The sequence below is a fragment of the Saccostrea cucullata genome, unplaced genomic scaffold (genome assembly GCF_032062105.1).
Source record: "Saccostrea cucullata isolate Sc308-1 unplaced genomic scaffold, CSIRO_AGI_Scuc_v1 ctg1207, whole genome shotgun sequence".
Taxonomy (NCBI): Eukaryota; Metazoa; Mollusca; class Bivalvia; order Ostreida; family Ostreidae; genus Saccostrea; species Saccostrea cuccullata.
In genome coordinates this window covers 83,794-97,852 of record NW_026928115.1, presented here as the reverse complement: position 1 = coordinate 97,852, position 14,059 = coordinate 83,794, and the positions used below count along the sequence as shown (strand labels likewise).

The 14,059-nt window shown below is 33.0% G+C and overlaps 2 protein-coding genes across 3 annotated transcripts in view; one reads left to right on the top strand and one right to left on the bottom strand.

Annotated features, from left to right (window-relative positions):
* Window positions 1-1,557: 1,557 nt before the first annotated feature.
* Window positions 1,558-10,616, bottom strand: LOC134276465 (coiled-coil domain-containing protein 89-like). 2 transcript variants are annotated; one of them, XM_062758717.1, is made up of 7 exons: window positions 10,422-10,616; window positions 9,543-10,015; window positions 6,485-6,615; window positions 5,859-5,995; window positions 4,409-4,491; window positions 2,215-2,308; window positions 1,558-1,955 (listed from the first exon to the last, which is right to left on the bottom strand). In XM_062758717.1, the coding sequence occupies exons 1-7, from the start codon at window positions 10,530-10,532 to the stop codon at window positions 1,869-1,871; spliced, it is 1,116 nt and encodes a 371-aa protein (XP_062614701.1). In that variant the 5' UTR covers window positions 10,533-10,616; the 3' UTR covers window positions 1,558-1,868. The 2 variants fall into 2 exon arrangements, with proteins under 2 accessions (XP_062614701.1, XP_062614702.1); XM_062758718.1 differs by having other exon boundaries at window positions 10,476-10,616.
* A 230-nt stretch (window positions 10,617-10,846) lies between these two features.
* Window positions 10,847-14,059, top strand: part of LOC134276464 (GATOR2 complex protein MIOS-like) — a 31,169-nt gene continuing 27,956 nt past the window's right edge. The window contains 6 exon segments of the mRNA XM_062758716.1: window positions 10,847-10,952; window positions 11,920-12,092; window positions 12,408-12,484; window positions 13,044-13,123; window positions 13,496-13,539; window positions 13,712-13,770. Of these exon segments, the coding sequence (XP_062614700.1) occupies window positions 11,975-12,092; window positions 12,408-12,484; window positions 13,044-13,123; window positions 13,496-13,539; window positions 13,712-13,770 (378 nt within the window). The 5' untranslated portion in view covers window positions 10,847-10,952; window positions 11,920-11,974.

Here is a 14,059-nt window from a genome sequence, read left to right as displayed (position 1 = left end):
GCAGTTGAGTTATGCAAAGTCGTACTCTTTATTTTGTATACAAAAATTATTTTTGGCCTGCGCTCAACCTTGGCCCAAGGAGCGGCCGGGAAATGTAATGGATGAGCCAGTGAACTTTCCAAGGCCATGCAACTTGATCTAGAAATTTCAAATTGAATCAACACTGACAGGTGTAAATGTTAATTAATGAAAAGAATGTACTAAATTTTATCACATCAAAGAGTATATTGGTTCCATTAATTTCGATTTGTCCATCAAGATTATTTTTTTTTATGCAATTGAATAGTCTATCATGTTTTATTATTGCATTAGATTAACTTAATATTTATTATTCCTCCCTTTGTACTTTTATAAATTGCATGAAGCATTAAAAAAATAATAAAATAAATTGTTCATGATTTATTTACAATACTCGTAAAATATGAACAATTCAACATTTTTTAGGATAATCAACTAAATTTTAACAAGATTTTAAAAATAAATAAATTTCAAAGAAACAAATACAAGTACATTTATTTAATTAAAAAAATCATAAATTGGACGGAATTTTAATATTACATATAAATCTATCATTTGGCCTCATACATCATGTAAATGGAATAATTATTCTTTGACAATTAAATTTGGTCATTTATCACATTTGTCAAGCAGAAAGCTTTAACACAGGCATTTTTTCGGTAATAAATTTTAACCCATGGTAAAATAATAACACTAAAACTATATGTTAAAAGTGCCATTGAGCTATATAATAAATAGTAATTGATACATGTACATGGTTCCAACTTACATGGCAAAATGCTTTTTTTGAACTTTGACCTAAAATTATGTCCTTGACCTAATAGAATGTCGTCCTTCCAGAGTCTCGTTCTCTGATATATACACATAAAGGCCAAAAGTTGCAGATGCATACATGTATTTACAAACAGAAAAGCAATGACTGCAGAGTCCCAAGAGTGTTCAAATACTGGTTATATGTACTGTAGATCACTAAATTTTGGTGACACCTTATTTTTGCGAGATAGTCTTTTACTCTTAATAAGCGAGACAAAATTTTCGCGAATTGTGGTTATTGGTCTATATAAACTTAAGGAATACTATTTTACGCGAGAATTAAATTTTCGAGAGCACACTGTCTCGCATAATTACGCGAAAATAAAGTTCTTGCGAATTAAAAAGTGATTTACAGTATACGAGATATGTACACATTAATTAATAATAAAAATAAAGTTTCAGCAGCAATAATATAAAACTTACATGTGCATGTATTTTGTATTTATATCACTGTGACAATAATAAACAGTTTCAGCAGTAAATTAATAAATTTTCTTTACTCCAAGGCACATGTATATATAAGTTTACATATTTGATAAAATATATGTATACTGCAGTCTTTTATGTACATGTAGAAATGCTTATCACATAATTATCATATACATTATGTAATATTCTTCAAATTCAGATGCATTATGTTTTCAAACAAAAATATTTATTTTTATATATATATATATATATTTTACATTATATATATATTTTATTTGACTTCGGAATTGTCAGCAGTATTAATGTACTTTAAAACTTCCAACTTTATAAATTTTTTGCATAATCTTACAATCTATGGTCTTATCACCTTAAATGGGGCAATTTTATAACCAGAGTAAGTTGTATTTCGATTAAATTGAATGTAATGTACACTCAGCCAGTAATTCACTCTTCAAAAATAGCTAGACAATTAATTTCCCTTAATGACACATCCCTACCAGGAAGTGATATCACAAAGGGAGACTACTCTCCCTGATCCTGACAGGAAAAGGTCTAACTAAAGGACACCACTGTGTCTTTACAACAGGAAGTGACTTTACTGAGGGAGATTACTCTGCCAGATGCCTGAGTCTCTCATTGATTTCTTTCTCTTTTTGCAGCAGCGTGTTGGAGTATTTCTTAAAAGCCTCAAAATCCTGTGGAACAATAATAATCACTTAAATACATGAAACATCTAGATGTACACATGTATTCATAATTTTACATAATGTTTTGAAAATATAAATGAATATAATAAATCTTTAAATATTTTATATGCCCATTATTTATCTTAAAAGTGCACTTATGAAGTCTATCATACTGTAAAATTAATTTTATTGTTATATAAGTTTAGCATGACAATGCTTAAATTTCAATATCTAGTACTTTATAAATTATATCTTTGACAAGACTAACCCTAATGGCTTCTTTACAACGAGTCTCTGCAGAGCTCAGCTCGTCACGTAACTTCCGCACCTGTAGGTTGGCGTTTACTGTAGCTGCCTCCCTTCTACAAATACAGGATATACTTATATTGACCTGTCAATGTACAATGTAGGATATATACTCGTATTTACCTATCAATACAGGATGTCATATAACAACTGTCTGTAATTGGAACTACAGGCACTTCTTTCTGTTACCAATAATAAATTTTTTAACCCATGATATAGTAATAACACAATTTTTTATGGTTATTAACTCCAATTTACTTGCCTGCTCTTCAGAATTGCATTGCAGTCATTTCTACATTTAGCAAAAAAGCATTAAAAAATAATTTATCTACACAGCCATGCATGCATTACATCTTTATTTTCTTCCAGCCCCATATATGGCATCAAAATATTTAAGTATATTTCAGCAAATCAATAATACAAAAAGGCAAGAATTTTTATTCCATGAATGGTACTTCTTGCACAATTACATGATAAATAAATTAATTGTGTATAGTTACTAGGAATCTATGGTGATACATGTACATGCATCATATTATTAATCAGCTTAGTAATCAGGTCACAGCTATCATTATTCCCTTAATCAGATCCAAACATCTAACATTAACAATACTCATGCAAAGTTTTGTCAGGTTACAATATACAATGAAGATACTTGAGTCGAGTGCAGAAATTTAAAATGCAATTAAGAATAAGAGTTAGGGTTTTTTTCCCCACCAATTAACATTAAATTGTGAGTGAATGATATGGGGAAAAAATGTGAAAGAATAAACATTTCCATTCATTGAAATAATTGAATATTAAAAAAAATTGTGCATTTTGTAAATTGGGTGTTATTTGTAATTCAAATAAATATAATAAACTGACTGATTGTGAGAAAAACATCTATCTGTGATTAATTTCTTACTGCAAGACAAATCCTTCGTAGAAATAAATGAAAAAAAGTTGAAAGATAATAATGAAATGAATAGTAATAAGCCTAATAACTCTATGATCCAGACTGAGCAGTAATCTTTGATAATTTTATATATCTGCTGGAGAAGAATGAAATAAAGGGAGATAACAAACCATATTCAGAGCTCAAAAGACCATAAAACAAGACAAAATAGATTAGAGCAAACACAGACTTCTAAAACATCAGAGATGGAATCCGGTGCCATGTTGGAGGAGTGAGCATTCCTCGTCAACTGGTCACAACAAAATAATTCTAAGACTCATTGACAAGCATGATGGAATTTGATATTCTGCAGATAATGAGAAATTCAATAGAAATTCATTCAATATTATCTGAAACTTAACTAGAACTGTCCAAACGTGACAAAATACCCCCTGCTGGGTTTTTCAGAAGTAAGTTTTTCCATAATAAAGATATGTATCAAACACAAATTATGAAATTTTTCTTCCAGTGATCTTGAACTTCCCCAAATGACCTTGGGTCAAGGTCATGACACACCCTTAGGTCATGAGCAATCTTAGTGTGGAGTAGTAGATTCTAAAGTCCCTCTGTCAGAAAGATATGGACCGGACACGATTGCACAGACAGACGGACAGCTAGACAGACGGACCGACAGATGGACAAGGTGATTCCCATATACCCCCCCCCCAAACTTCGTTTGCAGGGGGTATAATGAGACTGATCAAAAAGTGTTCAAAGGAATTGAAATGTCAGTAGTTGAAATGCATTTCATAATTCTGCCATATTATCCCTAGTACTTGAATTACCATTTTAAAATTTTGAAGCCTAATGATTACCAAAATAATTTTTACATACAATCTATAAGTGAAAAAAATTAATTGCACACACAATATTTAATTTGTTTGTTTTCTTTTCAGAATAAAACTATCTCTTATTAAAATTACCATGTTAGTCATGTTAATTGCAATATAAAGCCATATACTGTAAATGAATTATATTTGAAGTAATATGATATTTGGCAGAAAATCGTGCTTCAACAAGTTAGCATAGACTTGATTTAACGCTATCTGAATGTGCTAGATATACATGTAAATCTATGATAGACAAGACATTTTGAAATATACTTAATTTAGTGGATGATGCTAAAATCACTAAATAGAATACACCGTTAAATGTAAAGGCATGTTAGTCGGGTTAATTGGCTATAATCAATTAATGATGATAATTAATCTGATCTTACTCAAACTTCTCCTCCAGGCTCCTAATAGATCTCTCCGTCTCCTCAATTTTCTTCTGTAGTTTCTTGTTTTCCGATTGTTCTTTCTGTAAAAAGTAACAGGACTTACGTTATAATGTTAATATTAAACCAGAAGTCTCTGTCGAGACTGTAGCTCTACTGGTTTAAACTTAAAACAAAGGAAGAAACTTGAGACTTCAAAACAGCAATAAATAGAAAAATTATCCTCGTCACTTATCAAAATTAAAATCGATGCACAGAATTTAATGTATCTTAGTATATACTTTTTGTGTGCCAAGTTATATGGAAATCAGACCAAAACTGTAGGAGGAGAAGCCATTTGAAAGAATTTCTCAGAAATTTCTATTTTTAGTAACCATGTCAATACCATTCATCGAAATCAAAAACTGATGCACAAAATTATGTATCTTAGTATAGTCTACTTGTGTGCCAAATTATATTGAAATCATACTAAAACTGTAGGAGTAGTATTTTGAAAGAATTTCACAGAAATTTCTATTTTTAGTAACCATAGGAACACCATTCATTGAAATCAAAAACCGATGCACAGAATTATGTATCTTAGTGTAGTCTACTTGTGTGCCAAATTATATTGAAATCATACTAAAACTGTAGGAGGAGTAGTATTTTGAAAGAATTTCACAGAAATTTCTATTTTTAGTAACCATGGCAACACCGTTCATTGAAATAAAAAACCCATGCACAGAATTATGTATCTTAGTGTAGTCTTCTTGTGTGCCAAGTTATACTGAAATCAGACCAAAACTGTACGAGGAGTTGCAATTTGAAAGAATTTCACAGAAATTTCTATTTTTAGTAACCATGGCAACGCCGTTCATCGAAATCAAAAACCGATGCACAGAATTATGTATCTTAGTGTAGTCTACTTGTGTGCCAAGTTATATTGAAATCGGACCAAAACTGTACGAGGAGTAGCATTTTGAAAAATTGTTTACAGACAGACGGACGGATGGACGACGGACGCATTACTATCGCATAAGCTCTTCTGGTCTCTGACCAGTAGAGCTAAAAATTAAAACAAATCTAAAGATTTAACATACATGAATATAATTTGTAACACTTACTGTAAAAAATGATCAGAGTTGCTAGACATGTTCAAGTGAATATGATTCAACAAATCAGATTATCAAATTCCCCCCCCCCCACCCCACCCTCCAAAAAAAAACATTGCTGGGTCATTTCATCAATTCCAGTAATAATTTACTGTTTATATTAAATTCTGAAAAAAAATTATGTAAAGGCATTGGTAGAGGAGGGAATGGAAGTTATGTAATTTACATCAAAACTGACATTTTCCTGTAAACAGCATTGGGATTAAATACCTGTATGATTTTGCCTCTCTGACATTGTCCTGTATACAGTATGGTGATTTACCTGTATGATTTTACCTGTTTACAGCAGAATAATATACCTGTATGATTTTGCCTCTCTGCATTGCGAGGTCCAACAGTTCATCTTTCTCTTTGGTTAGGGCCTGTATTCTGCTCTGAGATTCAAAATCAGCTGATTTCTTGTCGTCTAGTTGGTTTTGTAACTTGTAATTAGCACCTGTGAAAAGAAATAAATCAGCAATGTTACTAACAATGCTCTGTTTTGTCAATCTCGTTTCAATAATCTGTCCAAAAATCAAATCTTTGATTCCCACCCCTCCCCCTCCAAATTATCAATGTCTTCTTTTAAATAAAAATCAAACAGCATCATTGTACATTTCTAACAGGGAAATTTCGCTATGGTTTTCTCCCATCCCTTTTTTCCCTAAGTGCAAGTGGGAAATTTAAACTTGAGCATATTAAAAGTAAAGAGCATACTAGCAATTTTTTATACTGATAAAATTGTAAAATGGGGCAAAGTTGTATGGAAGTGTGAAACAGCAAAAATAACGCAAGGCAAAAATAACCCTGTACACAGTATATGGAGATTTTTGACCAAAAAAAACTTGAAAAGTGTTTTCTCTTTGTTATCTAGGATCCCCATAATCAAGATAATTGACGTGAAGTTAATTTAACGATCAAACAGCATTTCTGCTGGATCACGTACCTTTTAACCTCTCTTCTGTTTCCTGTAATTTATTGTTGAGGTTTTTTACGTCCGTTTTATATTGCTCCTGCAATGTCTGAATTTCTTTTTGAAGCTCCTGCTCTCGAACTTTCAGATCTTGGATAATTTGTCTGTAGGATGCATAGAGAATAACAGGGATCGAAATTAACTTTTTTAACCACAGGCTAATTTTAGCCTGTACATATAAAATCTACAGGCTAAAATGAAGATCAACAAGCTAAAATTAAAAAAGGATTAAATGTCTTTTTCATGCTCATTTAAATCAATTATAATACAGGTCCTTCTTTAATAGGTCAGTACAGAATTAAGAACATCAATGTTATTACTTTAAAAAAAACATAGGTAATCAAAGATTACGAAGCTCACCTCGACGAATGTTATCAGTTTAAGTAATGCAAATCCTACATCATATTTTCTTAATATTAAGTATTCATCCTAACAACAATATTCTTGCAAGTTGTGCTTTACCCTCTACATGGCATATACACATTTCTATGCATTTAGTGTGAAAAACATGTATTGTGTAAACAAATATTCATAACTGTTAAAACTGCAGATATCAAAGACTTCAAGTTCATTCGGATTGATCTGTTCCCAAAACTTTAACCTGGTCTCTTGTATGGAAAATATAGGTCAGATCCAGCATCCCAAGCAAGTCTGATAGTGTCCATCCTAAGATGCATCATCCATGCAAGTTTGGTTTAGCTAGGGCTTATAGTTACTTGGGAATGAAAATGTAGGTCAGATCCAGCATCCGAAGCAAGTCTGGTAGTGTCCATCCCTAGATACATCATCCATGCAAGTTTGCTTCAGGTAGGGCTTATAGTTACTTGGGAATGAAAATGTAGGTCAGATCCAGCATCCGAAGCAAGTCTGGTAGTGTCCATCCCTAGATACATCATCTATGCAAGTTTAGTCCAAAATAGCGCTCATAGTTACTTGGGAATGAAAATGTAGGTCAGATCCAGCATCCGAAGCAAGTCTGGTAGTGTCCATCCCTAGATGCATCATCCATGCAAGTTTGGTTCAGGTAGGGCTTATAGTTACTTGGAAATGAAAATGTAGGTCAGATTCAGCATCCGAAGCAAGTCTGGTAGTGTCCATCCCTAGATGCATCATCCATGCAAGTTTGGTTCAGGTAGGGCTTATAGTTACTTGGGAATGAAAATGTAGGTGAGATCCAGCATCCGAAGCAAGTCTGGTAGTGTCCATCCCTAGATGCATCATCCAAGCAAGTTTGGTTCAGGTAGGGCTTATAGTTACTTGGGAATGAAAATGTAGGTCAGATCCAGCATCCGAAGCAAGTCTGGTAGTGTCCATCCCTAGATACATCATCTATGCAAGTTTGGTCCAAATAGCGCTCATAGTTACTTGGGAATGAAAATGTAGGTCAGATCCAGTATCTGAAACTAGTCTGGTAGTGTACATCCCTAGATACATCATCCATGCAAGTTTGCTTCAGGTAGGGCTTATAGTTACTTGGGAATGAAAATGTAGGTCAGATCCAGCATCTGAAGCAAGTCTGGTAGTGTCCATCCCTAGATGCATCATCCATGCAAGTTTGGTCCAAATAGGCTTATAGTTCCTGTGGAATGGACCTGCTCCAAAATCTTTAACCTGGTCACTCATCTAGACAATGTAGGTCAGATCCAGCATCTGAAGCAAGTCTGGTAGTGTACATCCCTAGATGCATCATCCATGCAAGTTTGGTTCAGGTAGGGCTTATAGTTCCTTGGGAATAGACCTGCTCCAAAAACTTTAACCTGGTCACTCATCTGGAAAATGTAGGTCAGATCCAGCATCCGAAGCAAGTCTGGTAGTGTACATTCCTAGATATATCATCCATGCAAGTTTGGTCTGGGTAGGGCTTATAATTCCTTGGGAATGGACCTGCTCCAAAAACTTTAACCTGCTCCAAAAACTTTAACCTGGTCACTCATCTAGAAAATGTAGGTCAGATCCAGCATCCGAAGCAAGTCTGGTAGTGTACATCCCTAGATGCATCATCCATGCAAGTTTGGTTCAGATAGGGCTTATAGTTACTTGGGAATGGACTTGCTCCTAAAACTTTAACCTGGGACGCCGACGCCAACGCCGGGGGTATAGCATAAGCTCATCTCGACTTCGTCGAGGTGAGCTAAAAAGGTAATCTGGCCTAAAAAAAAAAAAAAAATTATTTCCTGTAATTCCTGTAACATTCCAAAAAAGAAAATCAATATGATCAAGGGATGGTAGGTTGGGATTTTTTGCTACTGAATAAAGGGGTCAAACATCCCGGACATAATTAACCACGTGTGATATTTACAGCGGGCACCTAACATGGCTGTCTAGATGCTGAAAACGATCTTCAAAAAGTTATGGGAGAAATTATTTGGTGTAAAAATAATGATTACTCTTTTTATCTAAGGTAAATTTTGACAAGGTTGACACATTTTATATGTCAAATAAAACTACACTGTACAATGAAACTTTTTGTATAAATTGCATCAGCTGATTGGGAAATGGTGAGAGAATCAACCGAGGTTTACCGAATGCATTGTGACTCTTTTCAAATTTCATACAAGCAAGACGAATTACCAGAAAAATATGGATACAAGACTACTTGGGTCAAAAATCACCACTCGCTAAAAATTTTGAGTGTCTTCAATTTTTACTCGCTGATTTAAAAATCATCTCGCATTTTGCGAGTATTTCTCGCTAATTTCGAACCCTGGAATAAGTAATGATAATGATACCTATATACCTGATATGATTATAATGGTAATATTTAAAGAATTCTTTTTAAAGTTTTGTGTGAGTTATTGGTGTGTACATCACACAGACTTGTCACATAGGCATATTTCATGATTGAAGCACCCTTACTAATGTTCCTATGCATATTGCAAATATTTTCCTGATAATTTTTCATTTTACTTGAATTTCTTTGGAGGAAAATTTTTGTCCATTCACTGGATTGAATACTTTTGAATTGAATAGAAACTGATCTTGACAATTACATTAAGTGAACTTTTTTACTACATGCAATGCACACATGTACCTTTGTCTAAGTTCTTGACTACTGGTCTGTTCTTTTAAACTGGCAAGCTTTTTCTCCAAGTCAGAAATATGCTGATCTTTTTCAACTATTGCACCAGAAAACAAGCGTGAATTTTCATCCCTGAGACGAGAGTTCTCCTGTCGTAAATCCTGATTGGATCTCTTATACTCGTCTTTAATCTTAATCATTTCTTGATGGTTTGATGCAAGTTCATCAAAGCGTTTTTCGAGAAGAGAATTTTTTCTGATTTCTGCATTCAGCATCTCTTGAGCATTGCCCCTAAAGTCCATCAATTCTTTGTTGATTCGCTCCAGAGTAGAGGATTTTCCTTGCACGTCATCAGCTCTCTGTTTCAGTATCATTATCAGCTGGCTCTGTTCGTCGATTCGAGATCTCAGCATCGCATTTTCTTTCTTGTCATCCTCGGACAAATTCTTCAGCTTATCCAGATTTCCCTTCATTTCTTCCATATCCTAAAATAAAAAATTAAAAAAAACAATTAACGAAACAATTTTGAAAATTGAGGTCCTAAAATTCTTGGAATTTTAACTTTATTTTTCAGACTAGCCATATAAAACATGTGTTAAATGTTGTGAACAAATTTTTTGAGTAAATAAAAACCACAATAAGTTAAGAACCTGCAGCCTGTTGAAAAGTAAACCATTGCCTTAACAACTGAATTGGAATTTTATTCTGGATATTTCCCAGTCAATGACTCATGGGGAAATTCAGGAAAGGGATTAAATCAAAACTATTTAACCTGTAGTTTCTAGGTCACATTGTCATTGAAGTAGAGTTTTTAAATAATTAAATACCAGCTTCTAGACAAAAATAAAATAAAACACGTTCAGGTTTACAGCCAGATATATGTCTAAACACCTTTTTATTTTTACTCTCGGCCAAATGGACGTCGACCAAATCAAACGCAGTTACCCGTTCACTGCCCGTCACCATGCCTCTAATGTCCTTTGGATTTCTTGTGTTCGACATATCTGGGTTTTTCAGTTACATTTAGATATCTATTCAATGAGCAACTCGTACAATACAAACATCATTTTGATCTGGGATCAAACTCTCAAGTTCGCTCAATCGCTGTCATAAAAACATGACGCCGGAAGTAAAGGAAATGGGTAGTTCGCAAATTCTTCATTTCTTTGTTTTTGTTTTTAAAAAATTCAGATTCTATAAACTTCATCAGATGAATTATATATGTACATTTATTTAATCTTTGCAAACATCCCATAAAAGACGGAATATCAAAACAACTTTTACGACAATTGGAACCAGTTTACGACTCCTGCAATTGAAAATGAAAGTAGACTGATTTCGGAATCGGAACTTGAAATCAGAGATGTAAACAGTAAAGTGTGTGTGTTAATGGTTTTCTCCAAGCCCTTTCAACAACTTTCAGTGTGCGTACTTTTTTCGTTTTTGAATGATTGTATTGTTGACAACTTGACAAATAATGTGTTCGATGTTGTGGCATTTGCAGGGGCTGTTTACAGGTTCAGCAAATATCACATTTTCCAGTTTACATGTAGATAAATCTAATATATAGCTTGAAATAGATTTATAGATTTAATATTTTGACGGTGCAACCGTTAGAGCGAGCGCAAACTCCTCTATTGTTTTAATTTAGATCGGGCTCATCAAACCACACGTGACATTTGGTGCGTCTAGACTCCACTCGGAATTCCTCGGATGACTCGTACCTCGCACATAACCTCGGACGTCAACGGTGATCTACCATCTTGCTGATTCAGTCATGTGATCTTATTTGAATTTCATTCAAATGTCATACATTTGAAATCGGAGTTATTTTGTGGCACACTCAGCAGTTTTTTCTTGCTTTCAAAGCCTGTTAACATGAGGATGTAATCAAAACCTGTTTACGATAGAGGATTGTACAAATTAAGAAACATTTTCGAAGAACGTTATGCAGAGCGAAATATGAAATGAGTGATAAGGCAGTTTCCGGCGGAGAAATGTAAGGATCCGTTGCGTATTCCTCCACTAATCACATCCGAGGTTTGAATGGAGCGTAGCGGAGTCAGCCGAGGATTGCCGATTGTCTAGACTCTGACGTCACATGACGTCGTATGCAAGTTGCAATACCAAGAAAAAAAAACTGAAGAGTGCTAAACGTTAATGAGGAACATTTCGTTTACTATTTATCTTCAATATATATCCATTAAATCAAGGCGAGTAAACATTTTGTTGAACATTTGCTGTTATTCTTGGGAGACTTAGCTAAAACAAGTGATGCATCGTGGGTCCAAATTACTGCGTCAAAAAATTCTGTCAATTTAAATTAGCAAAAAGTTTTGTTTTGATAACTGACATTTATATATTTTTTGTCAATTTTATTTTGTGACAGGTAGTGCATCTATATATTACAAGAGCAGGCTGTACTGTAACACCAACTATACACAATGAGTAATCTAAAAGTTTACTGGTCTCCGATCTATGAGGACCTGTTTTGTACCTGTAGTCCTAATAAGATTTTACTGTACAAAATTGACCAGTCAAGAGGGAAGCCTGCACAGAAAGGTAGGATCTTAATTAAAGATTCATTAAAAAAATGGAAATAAATACATGTACTTCAAACTTATTATTGAATTCAAATACGAATTTTCCTGAATGTTCAAGAGCAAAATACTTCCATGAAATGTATTTTCAAAACATTAAAATAGAAAAATGCAAATATCTGAAATAGATTTTCAAAACATTAAAATAGAAAAATGCAAATATCTGAAATAGACAATTATTAGAAATATGGGACAGATTCATATAAATAGAACATTTTATTTTTTATTTAACTAATAAATATAATTGACTAATTAATATATCTTTAATGATTTTTAGCTCCAATCGTGAAGCAGATTTCAGATTTCCTGTGGGCCGTAGAACAACCTAAGTCCATAGAGATTGGAATGTTAAAGGTGGGTTTATCTGTTCATATCCTCAATGGTTTCAGGACCATACATGCAAATATAAAAATAAAAGATAAAAACAGAGCCCTGCGTATTTTGTTTGAAATACATGTACTTTATAGAAATCCAGTTTTACTAAATTCATGAAATATTGTTTCACTTAAAAATGTCTGTACATTGGAAATTAATTCTATATTATTTTTAGCTGACCTGAAATGAAAGGTCATTGCCAATCACCTCCATAGTCTATCTGTCTCCTTATTTATTTTTCAAATATTTTGACTTCTTTCATTAATGTATACAAGATTATTTTTGCCCTATGTTAATTTCACACTTTCACAGGCAGTTTTAGACTATTCTGCCCCATTTTAAATTAGCCCTGTCACAGTTCTAGCTGTTTAAGGAATTAAAATGTTCTTATAAAATTTTTTGTCTTAAATTCGCCCAATTTTGCATAAGGTAAAGGGGGTAGAAATTAAATGGAGGCAAAAATTTCCCTGTGTACAGTAATCCATTCACTATGTTACACTTTAAACTGAATGTATACATGCACCTGTATTGTATTTAGACAGTGGCATGGTATCCAAAGCCAGAGCCTGATAAAATGTTGGCCATAGGACTCGCCAACGGAAGGGTCGTCTTAAACAAGTAAGAATAATGTTTTCTTCAAGGTGATGTGACAGTCGTAATTTTTTAAACTTCCATTTAGGTGTTTTAAAGTTTCATATTAGATCACTAAAAGAAAACTTTTATCAATAATTAAATGTTTTATGAAGGTTATTGTTAAAAAAAAAAGATTGGAATTATATATTTTTGCTGCTGAGTAATTTGCAAATTAATATGGAAAAAAATAGTTTAATATGCTTTGCATGTATTTTGTGCATTAACTTCAGTCTATTTGAAATTTATTGAGAACATTTGATTTGATTATATGTTAAAGTAATAATATGACAACTTTAAAGTCAAAGTTAATTTAACTGTAGAGATATCATGGTTATGATTCATTTTGTTAAATTTCAGTTTTAGCGACAATAATGAGAGTGATTTAATTAACAAAGAGTTTGGTAAGTAGAAATCTAATTCAGTTAAATACATGCACATGCTTACTTGTCTAAAATAAAGCTGTCATTTTATAAGTTTTAAAAAAAAATTCTTTGTAATGTTATGTCAGATTGTATTAAAAAATTAAAATGCACTCACCGAATCAGTCAATCATGTGAAACATTATTTTTGTAGTTCCCAAACACACAAGGTCGTGTATATATCTAAACTGGAATCCCGTAGATTGCCACCTGGTAAGTTCTACTTTCATTTCTTATAATAATGAACAGCAATCAAGAATTGGATAGGTTAATTTTTTTTTGACAATCTTAAAGAAATCATATGGAATAAAATTTCATATGTCAATCTGATTACTTTTTAAACAAACAAATTTAAAAACCCCACTAAACAATTTTTGACAAGAGAATTTATTCCCATGAAAATTAAAGCCCCTGGTATTGCATACAATATTTTTTTTATAAAGTTTTATGATACCTTTTAAAAAATGATTGACCCTCTGTTAAGGGACATAACTCTAGCTAA

What these genes read in the sequence shown, in the direction of transcription:
- LOC134276465 (XM_062758717.1), bottom strand. Translation starts at nt 10,532, where the DNA reads ATGTCGAACACAAGAAATCCAAAGGACATTAGAGGCATGGTGACGGGC. An exon ending in CCGAGAGTAAAAATAAAAAG is followed by an intron (nt 10,016 to 10,421) that starts GTGTTTAGACAT and finishes TTTTTATTTTAG; the next exon opens with GATATGGAAGAAATGAAGGG. An exon ending in AGAGAGGCAAAATCATACAG is followed by an intron (nt 4,492 to 5,858) that starts GTATATTATTCT and finishes TACTTTTTACAG; the next exon opens with AAAGAACAATCGGAAAACAA.